We start from the raw sequence: 19947 nt of genomic DNA, 5'->3' as shown, positions 1-19947 counted from the left end.
AAAAAAAAAAAAAAAAAAACACATAGTAAAACCAATACCTTCTCAGCTTCGCATCGAAGCTAAAAAATACTAATAGCTTACAAGTTAATTTAATAATATTTTAATTTTTGATGTTATTAATTTAAGAATATTTAACAAAATAAATTTTAAATGTTTATATTACTTAAAAATAAGTCATTATAATTAATTACTAATTAAATAATTACAATTTATTTTTTACACTTACATTTGAATGTGTAAAACTATCCAGTTCATTTTGATCCTAAAAATAATTATACAATTTAATAATAAATTGAAGGCTTTAATTATTTAAGTCTATGCAATAACTGAATTTTTTTCAAAAAATATTAATAAACAATAGGAAAAACATGAATAATTTAATAATATTTTAATTTTTGACATGATTAATTTAACAATATTTAAAAAAATAAATTTTAAATGTTTATATTAATTAAAAATAAGTCAATATAATTAATTCTTAATTAAATAATTATAATTAATTTTTACACTTACATTTGAATGTGTACTATCCAGTTCAATTTGATCCTAAAAATTGTAACTATACACTATTTATAGTGTAACGACACAAATTCGAAGGTGGACCGTTTATGATTATTTTGTTATGTCTACTTATTTATTTTATCGCGCGAAAGAACCTTTTTCTGACACAGCGGTGTCAACCACTCATTATTTTACCGCTGACCGCTAGATAAGGCGATAAAAGAGAAATATAATTAAAATCGAATTGTTATCGTATTGATCCCTTCCAAAAAGACTGGCCGTTATCGTTTTGAAATTGCCGTTAGATCGGTGTTGACTCTTCTCTATTCTTTCTTCTGTCATTGACCGTCCTAGGGTGCACACATTTGTTGTTTTATTGACACTCTTCTTTCAATGATGGAGTAGAGCTGCCAACGGCGAACGGCCAGGTCTTTTCGGCGAAGCATCCAGACCATCGAATGGGTCTCTTCGGAGACCGGGTATCGTTTTCTTTTTTATATTATATTTATGTAATGAGCTATATTTTATTAATTAATTAATTTCATTTTTATTTTATCGTAAATTAACTTAATTTTGTTTATGTGTGGAGAGCACGTGTTTCCCTTTTCTTCTAGCCAACGCTAAGGAGCGAGTGTCCAGACCGCTCCTGGTGTTCTTCATTAATTTCCGATTAACATTAACGGATGTGTTCCAATACCGTCCATGATGTTTGTAATATTATTTGTTTAAATATTTTATTTTATTTGTATTGCCTTTATTTGTAGACATGGTTTTTGATGCATTCGCATTTTTGTCCATGTTTAACTTAATTTTCTTTTTTTAACAATTAAATTAAATTTCCTTATTAATTTCAATTGTAATACTTATTTTATTGCGCGAGTAACTTAATTACTCGCGTGTATTTTATCCCTATTCCTTAATCTAGACACGGGCTACGGTATGTTTTACATATCAACCACATACAACTTTGATTGTCATATTTGTGTTTAATAAACCATGAGGTATTATAGTAATTTATACATATAACAACATATTAACGTAGATTATACTTTTAATTAACTTAAAATTAAATTCCACCTATGGTCCGGTAATCATATCTGATAGATGTGACACCTCGCCTAGGTGGTGGCGACCCTTGCTACTCTAGCTAGTCGTTATGCAAGTGGCAAACCACGTGGTTGTTACAGGCCATTGTAAGAACATTTATTACTATGTTCTTACCACTTTTATTACACACGTTTTAATTATATTTATTTAATTCGTAATACATATTAATTAGCATAGAGGGAGATGCTGATGTGACAATTCTACTCGTCTGTAGTCCGGAGCTACTGACGTCGAACTAACAAAGGGCAGTTGTGTTTGAGTGGCCGTTATAGTCATAATTTTCAATATTATTACTTTCGTCTTATTTATATTATTTATAACTTTACTTGTTTTATTCAACGACCCGTCTATCGCCAATTGTCATCATAGCCAACCAACTCCGTCTCACTTGGATATACCTACTAACCAACTGTACTAGGATTCAGGTCAGACGTATTGTACATTACATATAACTTATATTTACTGAACATCTAAATATAACCTTACTTTGTCGTTGACATAAAACAATAGTCTAATTTTATTTAATAATCTATCCCCTGTAACTAAGGTACACGATTGCCTGTGTCTCCTTCAGGCAATTAAAACTCATTTAAGGAGATAGGGACGATATTTGAGTAGACGTCGGGTAGCTTCCGATTCTTGGTTTTGACCAAGATCCTCAACTATTAAACAAGCCCCTAACACCATTATATAAAAATCCCACTTGCAGAATGGCGACCCTAGCCAGGATAAGACATAAATGTCTTTACTTACTTTTTCTAACAATAAACCTTTTTATTTAACGTAAAAATAATTTAATCAGTACGTTATTTGACTTATGGTTTGGGGGGTATAAATGTTTGACGCCAGGACATTGGTCACATGCCTTGGAAATGTTTTATTCTCTTATCGTAGTTACAATAATTGTACTAATTTTATTTATTATATTCAATTTTTATTTTTACTTCGTTATATTATAAATATATACTGTCTCATTAAATTTTCATTACGAGCTCATAACATAAGTGTAGTATTTTGGTCTTTAGAACATGTTATTTGCCTCGCCTTTGTTTTTATTTTGTTTTATTGAAGTTTGTAGCCGTACGGTCTTTTTTGTGTATTTGTATGTATTATTTTTTGTGGTGGTGGTTCGAGTGACCTTGTAGCTGTCAGCGAGTTTTTTCCGAGTCACATGGGTTATGCGTTACGCCGCTGGATTTAAACATTACAACAATGCATGGAAGACGCCTGTTTTATGTGTCCACATCGAAGACCTCATTGAAGTCTTAGATTTTAAGAATTAGATTAAGAAAAATATTTATTTAAGATATTTATTATTCTCTCATAGGGTATGTTCCCTTTGCAGGATTTTTTTTTTATATTTTCCCCAAAATCTCTCCTAGGTCAGTCACATTTTATTATAAGTCATATAAATTATTTTCATATGCAATTTTTTTTTTAATACAAAGTTGTGCTTTTCTTAACTTCACTTGAATTCTTACTTTATTTCATGTTATTGTACGGTTTAGTACGAAGTCCATTCCCGCTTGCCGTTATAATTTAACTTAACTTGATTATTTTGTTTTACTTTTTGTTAGTGTGCGGTTTAGTGCGATGTCTATTCCGGCTTTCAGTTATCACTTAACTTATATTTTAGTTGTGACTGATTGGTATAGTGCGATGTCTATTCCGGCTTACCACAGTTTTTTTAACTTATCAATCGTTATCGATTTATTATATAATGTAATGTAAACTATTAACTTAATCTGTACAGCAAATATGAGTTTGTTTTATATTTCACTGTTCGGACAGTTTAACTTATATTTTATTCAAGTACATTAGCATTTTAATTTTAAGCACAATCTTTCCTCTTGACCAACAAATTAAAGTCATCTATGTAAAATTTCGCTGAGTAATTATCCGACTGTCTGTCGACTTATTTCGGTTCAATTTTTTTTTTTTTTAATCTTCATTTGATTTGATATGACTAGTCCTGATTTAATTTCTTTTTCACTTTTGAACAAGTAATGAACTGACCTATTTTTAATTTTATTATTTTATTTTTCTCATTTAACTTAATGTTAAATTTTATAAAATCAATATTCTTGCAATATGTATAAGCTCATACATAAACTGATTTTAAAATTATAACGATACCCCTATGCTTCAGTCGTTGGACTGGCCAAGCCAATATAATTTTGTTTTAGACTTATATATTTTTTTGCATTTCTCTCTGGTGAAAAATTTGAACATTTGAATTTTATCACGAGTTCAGCACAAATTTTTTTACAAAAAAAATATATTTACAAGCTTAAATTTCCAGCTTGAAAGCTGATAAACATTTTGCCGGATAAATCCGAAGACTTTATTTAATCACATCGTTGTGATCACACTATTTTTACCGACAGTATACATACTGACTTTTTATTTTATGTTATACTCATAGTGCGGTATATGAGGTAAAATTAACTTAAATTTCAAATTCAATCAGATTATCGGATATTAATTAACTTACCAATATTAACGAAATATTATTGAAGGTTGTAATCATAATTTTATTATTCAGCTGAATTTGATTGTTTTTGTTATTGACATAATATTTTTTATTAATATTTAAACCGTCCGTAATATTTTTCTATTTGCTACTAGTGCGATTAGTAGTTTAACGTACCTTAATTATTTTATTGTTTAACAGTACAATTAATTATTTTAATATCTAATTCGTTTGTGCGACAAACATTAACATACACGTCTACCGAAAACCGGATTTCATTTTTATTGTTGTCTTGAGTTTTTTTGTCTTGTTGTTATAATTGATATTTGACAAAATTTCACGTCTTAGTGTTTAATTTTGTTATAAATTTCATTTTTACTTAAGCAGTCTAGCTATTGTGTTTGATTTTTTTTGTAATTTTGTTTAAAGTGTTTACACTAAAATTCTGTTTGTTTTTCGATCCCATAGTGAGGATTAATCAAATTATTCATAATTTGACCTAACTAAACGCATCTGTTGTTTGTTTTTATTTTTTTTCTTTATAAAATTTTCTTATTTTTTTTGACGGTACGATAAGCCTTACTGTTGATAATCGCTTATCTGTCATTATACATTTTTCTTTTGATCTATGACTGAAGGCGTTGGAAAAAGAAAAACCAAGTTACCTGATCGTTTTGGATTTGAAAGATCTAGTTTTAATAACGAGAAAATTTTATCTAAAACACAGGATTTTTCATCAAATTGTATCATGGCTGAAACAAAATACCATCTAATTCTGAACTTTATACATTCATTTTAGACATGCGAAAAGATATTAATAATCTTAATAATTCTCAAAATAAACTGTCAGAGCAAATGGATATTTTATTGAAAGGCATTAATGAACTTAAGTCCCAATGTGAAGAGAATAACCGTCTTATAAGCACTAAAATCGAGTCTGTTAGTTTTGAATGTGACAAGCGGTCAGTATCTACTGATAATCGATTTACTGGACTATATCAATTTCTAGCTGATACAAAGGACTCTGATTTAAATATTGACACATGTATAGTAGAATTAAAAAATCATCAATCAGCATCCGATATTGTTGTTACCGAATTACGTACCCGAAATGAAGAACTTACTAACAAAGTTGAACACCACTGTAATGAAATACAAGATATTTGCAAATTATCCGTACTTGACGTTCAAAAACAACCACCGAAACCGACCGTTGCTTTTACAACATTTGATCCTGAACTAACATCTAAGAAAGTTCAACCAACACTCGTTCCATGCACGCCTGACATCAGTCGGTTATCTATATCTATGTTACCTGAAAAATTTCATCAAGTTGTTCCAGCATTTACCGGTTTTATTAATGAAGTACATCCTGAATTATTTTTAAATGAAGTTGACATATATTTTTCTAATATTCAAGCTACTGAAAAGCAAAAAATTAGTTGTGTTCAACGTTGTCTTGTTAAAGTCGCTCGAGTTTGGATTGACGCTTTATTACCACCTCCTTCTACTTATAATGAATTTAAAGATTTATTTCGTCGGCAATTTTGGTCTGAAACTATACAAAATCGCGTTCATGATGAAATTTTACAACCATATCGTTATACATCCAGCTCTGGCTTATCTACTCAAGCCATGTAGTGGATTACAAAAGCTCGTTTTTTAACACCACCTACACCTGCTGAACGTTTAGTCCATGTCATATGTCAACATTACAATGATCATATTTGTACTGCTTTAATCGGCCGTAGTCCAAAAACTACATCTAAATTACTTTCTGTATTGTCTGAGATATAAAACACACAATCGTTTCACTTGAATTCAAATAATACGAATGACTTTCGTTCACCATCGTTGAATAATAATAGTCGTGAGCGAAATAAAAATTCTCATACTAATAATCGCAGAGGATATAATCAAAGAAACTATCAAAATCGAAACTTCAATAATTGTCCAAATCAACCAACTACATCTTTTTCGGGAAACGAAAGAGAACGACCAGTAATTTTGACGGCTAGTCGTTCTCTCCACCCCATTGTCGATACAATTTCCACTTCGAATGGGGATTCTTCTTTTTCTTCTATTTCCAATAATCAGTCTCCACACAGATTGACATAAAATTATTTAATACAAACTATACATACAGTACTGTTAGATTCTGGTTCTACATGTTCTGCTATATCTGAAGAAGTTTTTATAATTCTTAGTCGTGAAGTTACCGACGCTAAATTATTACCTATATTACCCATTACTGGAGTTACCGTCTCAACAGCTGTTAATGGAAAGAACAAGAAGGTCCACAATCAAGTTTTATTGTCTTTTGCTATAAAAAATTATCTCTTTGATTGTATTTGTCTTGTTGTCCCCCAATTGTCTGTACCTATTATCTTCGGCGAAGATTTTTTGTGCAAATATTCTGTTGTTTTAGATTATCATCATCATATAATTAAATTCATGTCATTGGACATTGAATTACCATTTAAATCTTCTGTTTTACTCAATAAGAATAAGTCNTATCATTGGACATTGAAATACCATTTAAATCTTCTGTTTCACTCAATAAGAATAAGTCTAATTTGTCTTCAATAAAATTACATGTTTTACCACCTTCTATATATTTTTCTGAGTCTGAACAAATTGACTCTGCAATTCAGACAATGTCACATTTTACACCATCTAATCCAGGAAATCTAAATATTGTTGATGCTCTATCACATAGTCCTATTGGTAGGGATGATATGATTGTAAAACCGTCTTATGACTTTTAAAATTCAAGNCTATGCCCCGTCTTATGACTTTTAAAATTCAAGTGCCAGCTCAACTTCCTGACAACATTACAAATATGTTACACTCCATTGGAATTGACCAGAGAGCTGATTCTAAACTATTGAACGTTATAAAGAAATTATCGATGACACCAGTTCCAGTTATATTGTCAAATTTTTATATTATTTATAATGATATTTTATTTCGCCGTCGATCACACTCAAGTGACGATTGGTTAATTTGTTTGCCATCTAAATGTGTTTTATCTACTGTTTTATCTATCCATGAGATGTACGGTCACGTCGGATCAAAGAAATGTATAAGTGCCCTCAAAGAATTCTGTATTTTTTCAAATATGGACCGTAAAGTCCGTCATATATTGTCTTCATGTGATATATGTCAACGTACTAAACATCAAACTAAAAGAAATGAAGGTCTTATGCAAAGTATAATTGCCGAGTTTCCTCTTCAACGTGTTCTTGTCGATTTATACGGTCCTCTACCTATTGGTTGGAATGGCGTATCTTACATATTTGTTGTTCTGGATAATTTTACACGTTTTGTTCGACTATATCCTTTGAAGAAAGCTACCGCNTGTTCTGGATAATTTTACACGTTTTGTTCGACTGTATCCTTTGAAGAAAGCTACCGCGTTAGCTATGATCAATCGAATAACTAATGATTACATTGCCACTCATGGAAAGCCGCAGGTTGTAGTGTCTGATCACGCAAAACAATTTGGCAATCACGTTTGATTGAGTTAGGCATTTCACCAACCCACACAAGTGTGGGTTACCATCCACAATCGAATCCATTAGAAAGAGTTATGCGTGAGTTGGGTCGATTTTTTAGAACATATTGTCATGAATATCATTCTAATTGGCCACGATATGTCCCCTGTATTGAATGGGTAATTAACAATACTCTTCACGAAGCTACTGGATTTACACCAAACGAATTGTTTTGCCGTGATATAAAATCATCTCCTATAAAGAAAATAATACAGTTTCCTCCAGGTTCAGACTTATCCAAAGAACAGAAATATATAATGGCCCGTNTTCTCCAGGTTCAGACTTATTCAGAGAACAGAAATATATAATGGTCCGTGAAATGCAACTGTCCAAATCATAATTTCATATGATTTCATAAATGTATATTTGATTCATTTATTTTGTTTTATTCTCTTTATTCTATTTTAATTTTGCTTTTCATGTTTTGAAAAACATGAACAACTTGAAGGTTGTGGTCCACTTTGATTGTTTGTTTTCTCTTTTTGAAAAGATTTGTCACGTTGTTTCAAACCTTCTCAAGGGGGGTTTCTGTAACGTCACAAATTCGAAGGTGGACCGTTTATAATTTTTTTGTTATGTCTACTTATTTATTTTATCGCGTGAAAGAACCTTTTTCTGACACAGCGGTGTCAACCACTCATTATTTTACCGCTGACCGCTAGATAAGGCGATAAAAGAGAAATATAATTAAAATCGAATTGTTATCGTATTGATCCCTTCCAAAAAGACTGGCCGTTATCGTTTTGAAATTGCCGTTAGATCGGTGTTGACTCTTCTCTATTCTTTCTTCTGTCATTGACCGTGCTAGGGTGCACACATTTGTTGTTTTATTGACATATTTTTCAATGATGGAGTAGAGCCGCCAACGGCAAACGGCCAGGTCTTTTCGGCGAAGCATCCAGACCATCGGATGGGTCTCTTCGGAGNGAAAATGTTCATACCATTATATACCATATCCATTATGCCAACACGTAATGTTTAATATTTATTTATTACTAATCATACGCCTCTTAAGCTTATGAATCATAGTATGAAAATTTGGGAAATGATATTAGATAAGAGAATAAGAAATGAGACATAGGTATCTAAAAACCAGTTTCGATTTATGCCTGGTAAGTCGAAAATGGAGCCATTATTTTGTGTAAGTCAACTAATTAAAAAGTATAGGGTAAAGAAGAAAAAGTAAAATATTAGATTAAAGTTTTAGTGCACTAATAGAAATTCGTATTTTTGAATTTTATTTTTTATCAGCTTAAAAATCTTACACTAATCGTACATCGTCTAATTTAATATCATTTTAAATCATTAATTGTTAGTGTGATGTTTTTAATTATATTGGCTTTACTGTACGTAGTAAATAGCTGAAAAGACATCAAATATCTTCCATATTAATATAGTATAAGATTTTTAACACTGTAATAAGCAATTTTAAATTAATAAGTTAAAGAATAATGTCATATTAAGAAAAAATGCAGGATAAGCAAGTTAACAAGAAATATATAGAGAAACAAGTAAAGTAAAGGGTGATTGGCGGTATACCCAACGGCAGAAATCGAGAAGAACCAAAACAACGAACTTGGCATTTAAAGGTTAATTAATTTGTGTACTTTTTGTGTATCTATGTCATGGTGTTACCTACGTACAACATGTATTTTATATTAATTTTATCATAGTGTCCCAACTAGAATGAGACACGGTAACGTGTTTGGAGTGGGTGTAGTTGTAATGTGAAATGAAAATAAAAGATTATGGCACAATATATATATTTACAACTGTTCTTAAATTTAGAAATACAATTATTTATAATTGATACATTAATTGTCTTAAGGTAAAATTACTTATAAGTGGTAACACAATATATTTATACAACGGTTCGAACGCGATTGATTGTTGCTTATTCGTTGTTTAATACTAATTATTCCTTAACCCCACTATATTAATATAATAAATATACGGGTTCGTAACAATAAAATTTATGATTACAATAAAATTTTCTTATGAAAAATCTGTAGCTGTTAAGTCGGTAGTATTTTTTATTTAATTTTTCGTAATCTTTTTTATAATGAAAGGAAAAAAGATAAAAAAAATAAATATAACTTTAATAACGCGTATAAAAGTAAAATTTTTTCAACTTAAATTTTAAAAAAGTTTAAAAACTTTTTTGCAAAAATTTTTATAAAATTAATGTAAACTGCATTGGTGTATTAAGAAAGGAGTCAATGTTTGCCAATCCCTTTAAATTTTTATTACAAATTATTTATTTTGACTATAAACTATTGGGACCTCATTTCTTTCCTCTTAAAAAAGATTTATATCTTGAAATTAAAAGGTATCTTATAATATACGTAATTAATTTTTATGTTATTAGGTAAAAAAAAATATTATATGTATATCGTTTGCACAACTTAGCCTACAAATAATTCATATATTCTAAAATATCACTCACATGGTATTGAAATGTTGAGTCTTCGTTGTTTAATGGTATTGATAAGTCGGATGGAAGCCTTGAATATGAGTTAGATGAAAAAAGCTGTAACATACCAAATTTAGTCTATATTATTAGTATTTTATTTTTATAGTTAAATATTTATCTATATTTTTTAGTAAATTGTGGTTTTTGAAATATAGATGAATTCAAAAATGAAATATGACATTAAAAACACCGTATTTGGTTTGGGTACACCTAATGCTAAAATATTTGTGGTTTATTCAACAATTTTTTTTAATTACAGGGAAAACCATAGAGAACATAGTTTTTTATCAAAAAAAACTTTAGATTTTTTTAAACTATTTAATCTGAATACTATCATACTAAAATAAAATATTAAACTTTTAGGATTTTTTTTTTAAACGAATAAGCGTTTTCCGAAAAATAAAATGAAAATTAATAAGTAAAAATAAATAAAATCAGTTATAACGTAAGACTTTTATATGATTTTTACTGTTTGTAGTGTTTTTGTGGGCTATTTATTAAAAAAACAACATTATAAGTTATTATTTTTAAATTTCTTATAAAATTTTCTTTATTTGAGTTTTATTTTCATAATTCAAAGTTGGGACATTGATGAGTTATTTTTATTAAATTTTTCTCTTCAACTCAACTTAATAGGCCCGGGGTACGGGTTAACCTTTATGGATCGGTCCCAAATTTTGTACAGCTCATTTTTTTGACCATTAAAAAAAAATTAAGGAGTAGCTAAAAAATAAAAAAGACATTAGATTTTTGTTGGTCACCCTAGTGGGGACATTACTGTTTAAATGAATAACAATTTATTTGCATAAAAACATAGTATTATATTCAGTATTTTTTTTATGGAATATATTATTCGTAAGAATACAAATAAATATTACAAAATAATGGTCCATTGTTTTAAACAAATTTCCTTGTATAAACTACATACGATGGGGTGTTCATGTGTTGGATACAACATGGTTTTGTAACACAGCTTAAATTGTACAGCTGTGAACAATCCAAATCCTCCACGTTGACTACACGTTTTTCTAGTATGTATTTTTCCACTACTTGCTCTTTCACAACTCGTTTCACGTAAATGGAAACCCATCGCAACAGTTTCATGATTTTCGGCAGCTCATCATATTCGACGTCACCGCAATGAATATCCATTCCATGTAAGTATTTTTTCAACCAAAAGTTTGTTTTAGCATCGTCCTTAATACTTTTTAATTTAAAATTTAATATTAATTTAATAAGGTATTAAATATCTAATGAGAGAAAGATGTACAATCTATGGCAATGACAGTTAATTCCTTGACCATAAACGATCGGTTAGGTACCATAATACCTTGTATATTGACAATCATTCAGGTGAGATATTGGTTTTCTTTATCCATTAATTGTGCTCTAGACCAAATCCTAACCATTTAACGTAGCTTTTGTCTCCTCATGTTCGGAACACTCGTTTGACTAAATATATATCCGGATAACTGGTCTTGTTCAACTCTACGGTGTAAAACAAGCCGCGTATTGGAATTTACTCATAATCTACCAAATGGTACGTTGGCGATACTATGTGTTCAACTTCACTATGGTAAACAATTCCGTGCTCCAGTTTAGCAAGCAACCTTTGTCAAACACTGATTAATGCACTTTTATAACACCCTATCGCTAACGTGAAACTTGACCGATACATTATCAGGTATTTTGCGTTTTTATTCTATGTTTAATAAAAAAAAACTAGTAGTTTTGACTGGAAAAATCACGCATATGAAATTTTAGGCAAAGTATTTATTCCTAGAAATGGTCTGTTTGTAGCCAATTTCACCAATTTGGAGAAGTAATATACACACTGAAATTTATTTTTAAATATTAATTTTTAAATGAAAAAAAATCAAAAATGTTTAAACATACTTTTATGTGTGAAAATTGCTGAAGATAATTTTCATAATGTTTCCTAGACATTTAAATGTAGTCCGATAAATCACAAGCTTCGTAATGTAAAAAGTCACCACCGTCGCCGTTGACGTTATCGCCTAAACGTTCCACAAAATTTGCAAATCTCAATAATTTATCCAATATATCATTGAAATAATCCATCTTATGTGCATGGTCGAATAAATACTGACAACCGATTAGTAATCAGCATACAATGTTGTTGCTGCTGCTGCCAAACCCTACTACCGGTTGGTGACTACGACTACTTGTCTGACAGATCGCGCTACGCCGGGTGACGCGAAACGATGTGGCAAAGGGACACACTTATTTTAACTTCCTGACGAAAATTAGAGTGACATTTTTGCGCCCTCTATATACTATTTAATATAAATAACTCAAATTATTCAATATTAAAAAAAATTAATATTTAACCGCCGTGTTCTTATTATTTTATCAAAAACGTACCTTAAACAACATCAAAACGGATATTTTGTAAATTTTACTTATTTTCTTAATTATAATTAAAATACTACACAATACAGAAAAATTAAAAAATATTTTTTTTAGTAAATAACATATTCTTAAAAATTGTTCAGTAAATTTTTCTATTAATGCCTAACTTAACGATTTATATTAGAAAAACTGAATTTCAGCATTCATCTACAAATATTCAACAACTTAGAGGTATCGAAATTGAAATATGTTAAATAAAATATCGATATGCGATAGAAAATAAAATCAGTAAAATGGAATATAGATAATAAAAATCGAAATCCAAATTTTTCAATTGAATTATCGATAATCGAAATCGAAAATTGATACGTGGCAATATCATTTCTAAAGAATCCTAAAATGATTAAATTTTTGTTTTGTAATATTATGTCCTACGTTTAATATGATATTCATACGTAATTTAATTTATAATTATGATTAAATACTATAGTTTATTGAAGTTTTTTTAAATAAAACTTTATTCAAAAAATTTATTTCAATGCTTTAAATCAAATGTTTTAATTAGTAATTTCAATTAAAAACTACGAACTTTTATTGTGATATTATAATTTTTTTCCCGTAAAATATATGGAAAATAATTTCATATAGCCTATAAGTCTAGATGATAATAAAATTTTCGATAATAAGTCTTAGATGATATTATTGTCTAGTATAAATTAAATTTATATTTATTTACCTTCGAGAACCAATTACCTCCGGGTATGGCTGTTATAAGTATAATATTGTGTGNTTTAACACAACTTAAATTGTACAGCTGTGAACAATCCAAATCCTCCATGTTGACTACACGTTTTTCTAGTATGTATTTTCCACTACTTGCTCTTTCACAACTCGTTTCACGTAAATGGACACCCATCGCAACAGTTTCACGATTTTCGGCAGCTCATCATATTCGACATCACCGCAATGATTATCCATTCCATGTAAGTATTTTTTCAACCAAAAGTTTGTTTTAGCATTGTCCTTAATACTTTTTAGGTATTTGAAACGTATTTTTAAAACTTTTATCACTTTTATTTGCATAAAAACATAGTATTATATTCCGTATTTTTTTTACATTACATCAAATAAATGTTATAACATACGATGTTCATGTGTTGGATACAACATGGTTTTGTAACACAACTTATGGAATATATTTATTGTACGTATACAAATGAATATTACAAAATAATTGTTCTTTTTTCTTTTTTTCAATAATGTTTAATAAAATATTTATAACATGTTATAAATATTTTTTTAGTAATTAACATATTCTTGAAAAATAGTTTAGTAAATTTTTCTATTAATGCTAAAAAATTACGCTAGTGATAGTAAATAATATTATATTTATATGGATCTTAGTACATATAGGTTAGCTAAGATAAAATAAAGTATGAAAAATTTTAACCAATGTCGTTATCGGTATCGAAATTGAAATATCTAAAATAAAATATCGATATGCGATAGAAAATAGAAATCGGTAAAGTGGAATATACATAATATAAATCGAAATCAAAATTATTCAATTGAATTATCGATAATCGAAATCGAAAATTGATACGTGGCAATATCATTTCTAAAAAATCCTAAAATGATTAAATTTTTGTTTTGTAATATTATGTCCTACGTTTAATATGATATTCATACGTAATTTAATTTATAATTATGATTAAATACTATAGTTTATTGAAGTTTTTTTAAATAAAACTTTATTCAAAAAATTTATTTCAATGCTTTAAATCAAATGTTTTAATTAGTAATTTCAATTAAAAACTACGAACTTTTATTGTGATATTATAATTTTTTTCCCGTAAAATATATGGAAAATAATTTCATATAGCCTATAAGTCTAGATGATAATAAAATTTTCGATAATAAGTCTTAGATGATATTATTGTCTAGTATAAATTAAATTTATATTTATTTACCTTCGAGAACCAATTACCTCCGGGTATGGCTGTTATAAGTATAATATTGTGTGATAACCATAAAATTCCGAAAATATTTAATAAAAACATCTTATAAAATCAACTAAAATCACTCAAACCACGAAAAATTTTAAAATATATTTTATGGCTGAAATTTTCATTTAAATATATGTATTAGAATTACATTTCTACTTAAAATTTGGCTCTATTATTTTGTTATGTAAACATTAAACGAAATGTACAAAAATAAAATGCAAACATTTACTGCTATAAAAAAGAATATACTTGTATATATTTAGTTAATAATTTTTTAAATATTAGACAATATACATTTATAAATATATCTTGTCTATGTTACTCTTTGAAATTATACAATAAAATATGTATACATTTAGACATTAAACAACTTATATTTTGATCAAAAAGAACAATAAACCTTGTTTAGTAAAATGTATGATAAAATTTCAGTACGATACAATGAAAAACTGTAACATAGTGAAGATTTGAGAGTGATTAAAGTTGAACGAATTGCGGCAACAACCCAATAAATCAACTTTTTTTCAAAAACCTCTTTTTAGTAAAAAATTTTAAAGGAAATTATTCTTGATAATTAGGGGCAAAAATAAATTTACCTTGTTTTGTTATTTGGTGCAACAACAAGATTAGTCCAGATTTATCTTGTTATTACAGCAATATGTAAAAGAAATCCTATGATATAATGATAATAATATATGAATAACTATTTGACCAAATAATTATTTTTTATCTGAAAATGTATTTGAGTTTTTTTATAAGTGTTTAACTAATAGTTATAAAAACTAATAGTTTAATATTATTTCAAATATAATATTTAATTTTTATTGTTATATATTATTCATATAAAATTGTATATTGGGGCAATTGAAAATTTTTTTTCCGTAATATTTTTTTCTGTGGCTGCTATATCCTCATAGAAATAATTATTTTATTTTTATTATAAAATAAAGTTATTGTTATGTTGATTAGATTATTATTTTATTGGTGAAATATAAGATAATTGAAGGCACAAAATCTGAATGGCTATTATATTACAAATTTAGAAAATAAAAACGGTAGCACAGTGGGATCGCGGCACAGTGTTAGTGTGGCATAGTCTCAACTACAAATGTGAACTACATGATATTACAAAATTAGAAATTAAACAATTTTAGACAATTTTTATTAAAATAAAGTTATTATTATATTTTCCGGTGTCATTTAATAATTATATAAAATCAATCTTCTATTTCTTTTTTTTTCTTCAAATTTTCTTTAATTTTCTTTAATTGTATTTAATATCAAACGTTTTGTTGTAACGCTAAATTAAACCTATGTCGTATCACAAAATAGCTTACAGAGAGCAGTCATCGTGTTCGGCTGACACTCCGACCCAGCTGTGGGTGTCAATAGGCCGTTGTTATAGGAATGGAATAAGGGTAATACCTAGGTATTAGGTGCAGACGAAGTGCAAGACATTAGCACTCTAACATGTAGAAGACTAAAGTAGGTAAGTGAAAATGGAAGAACAAAGACTTAACTTAATACAGTGAGCCGGACAGCTACAACCGAGTATTAAGATTGATGAATGACAAAAAGAACTGGAATCGACTGACTACGATGGCCAGATCCTTTGGATTTAAATAGTAATTCGGACGATTGTTAATTTTTCAATTACCATTAATCGTCAATTCATCAGTCTTTAGAAGCGAATGTTCTGTCTATGTTTAATTTTTTAAATATTAATGTAAAATAATCTAATACAATGTTATTTTAGTAATTTTAGAGCTTCACTTATTGATTTAACATAAATAAAAACACTAATTTATGTAACAGAAAAAAAGTAGACGGTTTATTGTTAAAACACTAAGAAAATTTATATAAAAATTATATTAATGCACTACGTGTACTTAACTATTTAACCGATTAACTGACGACTAGCTAACTAACTGATTGTCGTTATTATTACGTCTGGACGTTTTATATTGTGTTGAGTTCTAGAAGATTCTCTTACGGAGCGATCGAGAACATTCGTGCGTATATGCATTTTGTGTTGCCTATCAGTCGCGAAAATTTTCGATCATTCCATAGTCACTACAGTAATATTCCAAGTAAAATATTAAAATAACCTGTTGAAAACTTTCCATAATATAACATTATTATAATTATGTCATTCTAATAATTTATTTTTCAAGGACAACGAATGAAATAATAATGTTACTACAACATGAATTAATGTTTTGGTAATCTAGAGTTGTTATCATATAAAATTTATTGTTATTTATTTTTACTGTTATAAAAATGTTTATTTATAGATAAGCAAAAAAAAAAAATGTATTTTAATTATTTAAGTGTATTTCCTATCTATTAGTTATTTTATTGAGTTAGAAGTTAACAAAGATATATCAGCCCTAGTCGGTTTATTCACTAAAAAACTAAAAATAGGCATTAAAATAAATTGTTGGTGATATTGTATCACCAACGATCGAAGATTAGGTGGTATTGGCTAAGAATTAAATGTCAGGCGCGAATAACTATAACATATCATTTTTCATATCATTGCAATCTGATTTATTAACTTTTGCGATCCTTAAACAATGGTTAACTAAAATAGTTTTACCGTGTCTGTCTGGCACTCTTAATAAATCCCTTTTGTGCACAATGAAACTTATTAAATTGGCGTATATCAGCATTAGGAAAAGGATCATCTCATATGTCAGCCCAAAAGTTTCCACCGCTTCGACAAAATATTCAGCCGTAGAACGTTAGTGTCTAGCCATTGTATGGGACGTAGATCGCTTTCGGCTATACGTAGTCGGAAATTTATTTTGCTCTCAAACAAAGCTGCATGTTACGGTCATCAAGCATGACTCCTCGAGAGGTAATCTTAACAATCATTGTCTATTACCAGATGATTGACAACCGAAGTAAAGGGAAGCCCTTCCGTTCCGTCCATCTCGTCAACTAACTGCCGAAACAGTAGCGCTAATACGTCAACAGGTGCGCAGACTAATGCGCCAGGCAGCTGTTCTATAGTAGAGTCTTTCGATAGTATGCCGGGCAATTGGACTATGAATCGGGTGCGACGAGGCGAAATGTGGGAGCTGCGGAGCCAACCATTCCTATGGGGAGCATTCGAACGAAGCCTGAGCAATGTACCGGAACCGAAGACAACCAGAAACGGAGAGATCATCCTACAGGACCCCAGGCACACGGCTCCCTCCCGTTAGCCATCCAAGGCAACAGGCGCAGAAGCATCTAGATCATACTCAAAATATATAATCATTAATATTTGATCACTTTAAACTCCATCAAAACGGATATTTTGCAAATTTTACTTTTTTTCTTAATTATAATTAAAATACTAGACAATTCAGTAAAATTAATAAATACTTTTTTTAGTAAATAATATATTCTTGAAAATAATTTCAGCTACTTGCGTTCGACTTCAATTGATCCTATCAATATCCAACGTTATCATCAGCCAGTTCAATAAGCCGATAAGTATAATGCTAGTTCGTCTTCTTTCTAAGACTTACTTACATTTATAATTTATTATTTGTTTATATCAGTGCTATTGTGGCCTTAGTATTAAGTGTCCCCCTATCCACATTGATGTATATAAAATTTTATGATTCATATATAATACATTAAATATAATAATTATATATTGTAAATTTCATTCTACATTCATTCATACAGTCCACTCACCTTATTCCTTATCCTTGTCATCCCGACTTAAGACAAAATAAAACCACGAACCCGCACGAATATCACTGGACGCTGCGTTTATTTAGATGTTGCAATTGAATTATTCAGAACTTAGTTAATTTTAATGATTTACTTTAACTAAATGAACCAATCAAAACAAAGTTGTTAAAGAGATTTACCCAATAATGCGTATTATAAAATTTGATTATAATGTTAAAAATCCATTGTCAATTCAGGAGAAACTAACAATCATTTTTTTTAGTAATGATTTATATAGTAACATGTTACCAACAAATTTGAAATATTATAGTTAAGTAGTAGCACACATAAATAGAGTAAAAAAATTATTTTTTTACAAAGTAAAATGATTTAATTTTGTATATCAATATATCAAATTATCATATAAAACTTGATTTGTCAATAAATATTTTGAAAACATTAGAAATGAATGATTTTAATTGTCTGTATGGAGAACATGGGATAAGTAACTGTTTAATTGATAAATTAGAATTTTTTTTCAATTTTTGAGAGTAATATCATTAACTAGATACGAATTAAGTAGGTCAAGTTAGAGTATTTCCATTTATGAAAGCAAAGTTGACATCCTTATAAGATGTAACTTATAAAAGGAATAATCCTTAAAACTACATAAAAATTGATAAATCAAGAAATAAGGTAACTAAAAAAATTCATATATTTATAGTTGACATTGTTTTTATTTTAAAAGTAAATAAGTTATTTATGATAAACGATTCATTTTGTATATATTTATAAAGCATTCTCATAAGAAGTTATAAAGCAATATCAACAGTTCTCCATTAATCAGTTACATCTTCAACTATAAAATATTGTGTTCCTTCATCATATAAATAAATACATTTTTCTTGATTTATTTCAGAAAAATTTTCTTTATGAAATTCTTTTGGTAAGTATAACCATAGCTCCCATACTTTTACATATATATAAATGCATGTTTCAATAACAAAACTTGTAACTAACATTTTGACTGTATCTACGTAAAAAATAAATAATAATTATTATTATTATTATTGGGGAAATTTATTGATTTTAGTGAATTTCCAAAATTGTTGACTTTTTGTACATAATAGTAGACTTGGGCATGATTATTACTAGCTACAAAAGTATATTTTAGCCAGACTTTCTTAAGTAAGTTAACTTAACTTCTATATTATAGAAGTTAAGTTAAATTTTTTAAACGTTAATATAGAATCTATATTTACGTTTAAAAAATTATCAGGCTTCTTTGAAGTACTATGCATCAATTTAAAATCAAATTTTTGCTAAAATTAAATTTATATCAGGATTCTAATTATAAAATTAGTTCTTGTACCCCATCGACTCGGGATTGATTCTCATGTATCCTCTAAATTTGTAGCACCATTTCTATGAACAGCTCTTTAAAAAAAATTCTTCTTCTTTTTCCCGTCTTAATTATAACTACTTGGGGTCGGCCACCCTTATCCTAAACTTCCACTTGACACGATCACCCACATCATCTACGCTCACAGCAGCTGTCCTCATATTGTATACAATAGCATTCCTCCATTTTTTTTTTTTTTTTTTTTNGTATACAATAGCATTCCTCCATTTTTTTTTTTTTTTTTGGTCATCCTCAGCCTTATCTTCTTTCAATATTCATTTCTATAACTGTTCTTACAGATTCCGATACTTTTCTCTTCATAAAATGACCAAACCATCTAAGTTTATTTTCTCTCATCTTATCCACGATTGACGCTACACCTATAC

General features: G+C 28.6%; 2 protein-coding genes across 5 annotated transcripts in view; both read right to left on the bottom strand.

Annotated features, from left to right (window-relative positions):
* LOC126904264 (uncharacterized) overlaps window positions 1-14640 on the bottom strand; it is a 77127-nt gene extending 62487 nt beyond the window's left edge. For 2 of the 4 annotated variants that reach the window (XM_050683150.1, XM_050683149.1), the window contains exons 1-4: window positions 14455-14639; window positions 10085-10168; window positions 514-546; window positions 227-262 (exon numbers count right to left, since the gene is read on the bottom strand). In XM_050683150.1, the coding sequence (XP_050539107.1) occupies window positions 227-262; window positions 514-546; window positions 10085-10168; window positions 14455-14544 (243 nt within the window). In that variant the 5' untranslated portion in view covers window positions 14545-14639. Of the gene's footprint in view, window positions 1-226; window positions 263-513; window positions 547-10084; window positions 10169-14454 lie in introns of all 4 variants that reach the window. The other 2 variants (XM_050683151.1, XM_050683153.1) reach the window with 2 other exon arrangements.
* A 4233-nt stretch (window positions 14641-18873) lies between these two features.
* The window catches only part of LOC126904268 (uncharacterized), a 52354-nt gene continuing 51280 nt past the window's right edge, over window positions 18874-19947 (bottom strand). Inside the window, exon 6 of the mRNA XM_050683164.1 lies at window positions 18874-19192. Coding sequence (XP_050539121.1) covers window positions 18999-19192 — 194 coding nt within the window. The 3' untranslated portion in view covers window positions 18874-18998. The remainder of the gene's footprint in view (window positions 19193-19947) is intronic.

Source organism: Daktulosphaira vitifoliae, unplaced genomic scaffold (assembly GCF_025091365.1).
Source record: "Daktulosphaira vitifoliae isolate Bord-2020 unplaced genomic scaffold, ASM2509136v1 Scaffold_4, whole genome shotgun sequence".
Lineage (NCBI taxonomy): Eukaryota > Metazoa > Arthropoda > Insecta > Hemiptera > Phylloxeridae > Daktulosphaira > Daktulosphaira vitifoliae.
This window is presented reverse-complemented; position numbering and strand designations above follow the sequence as displayed.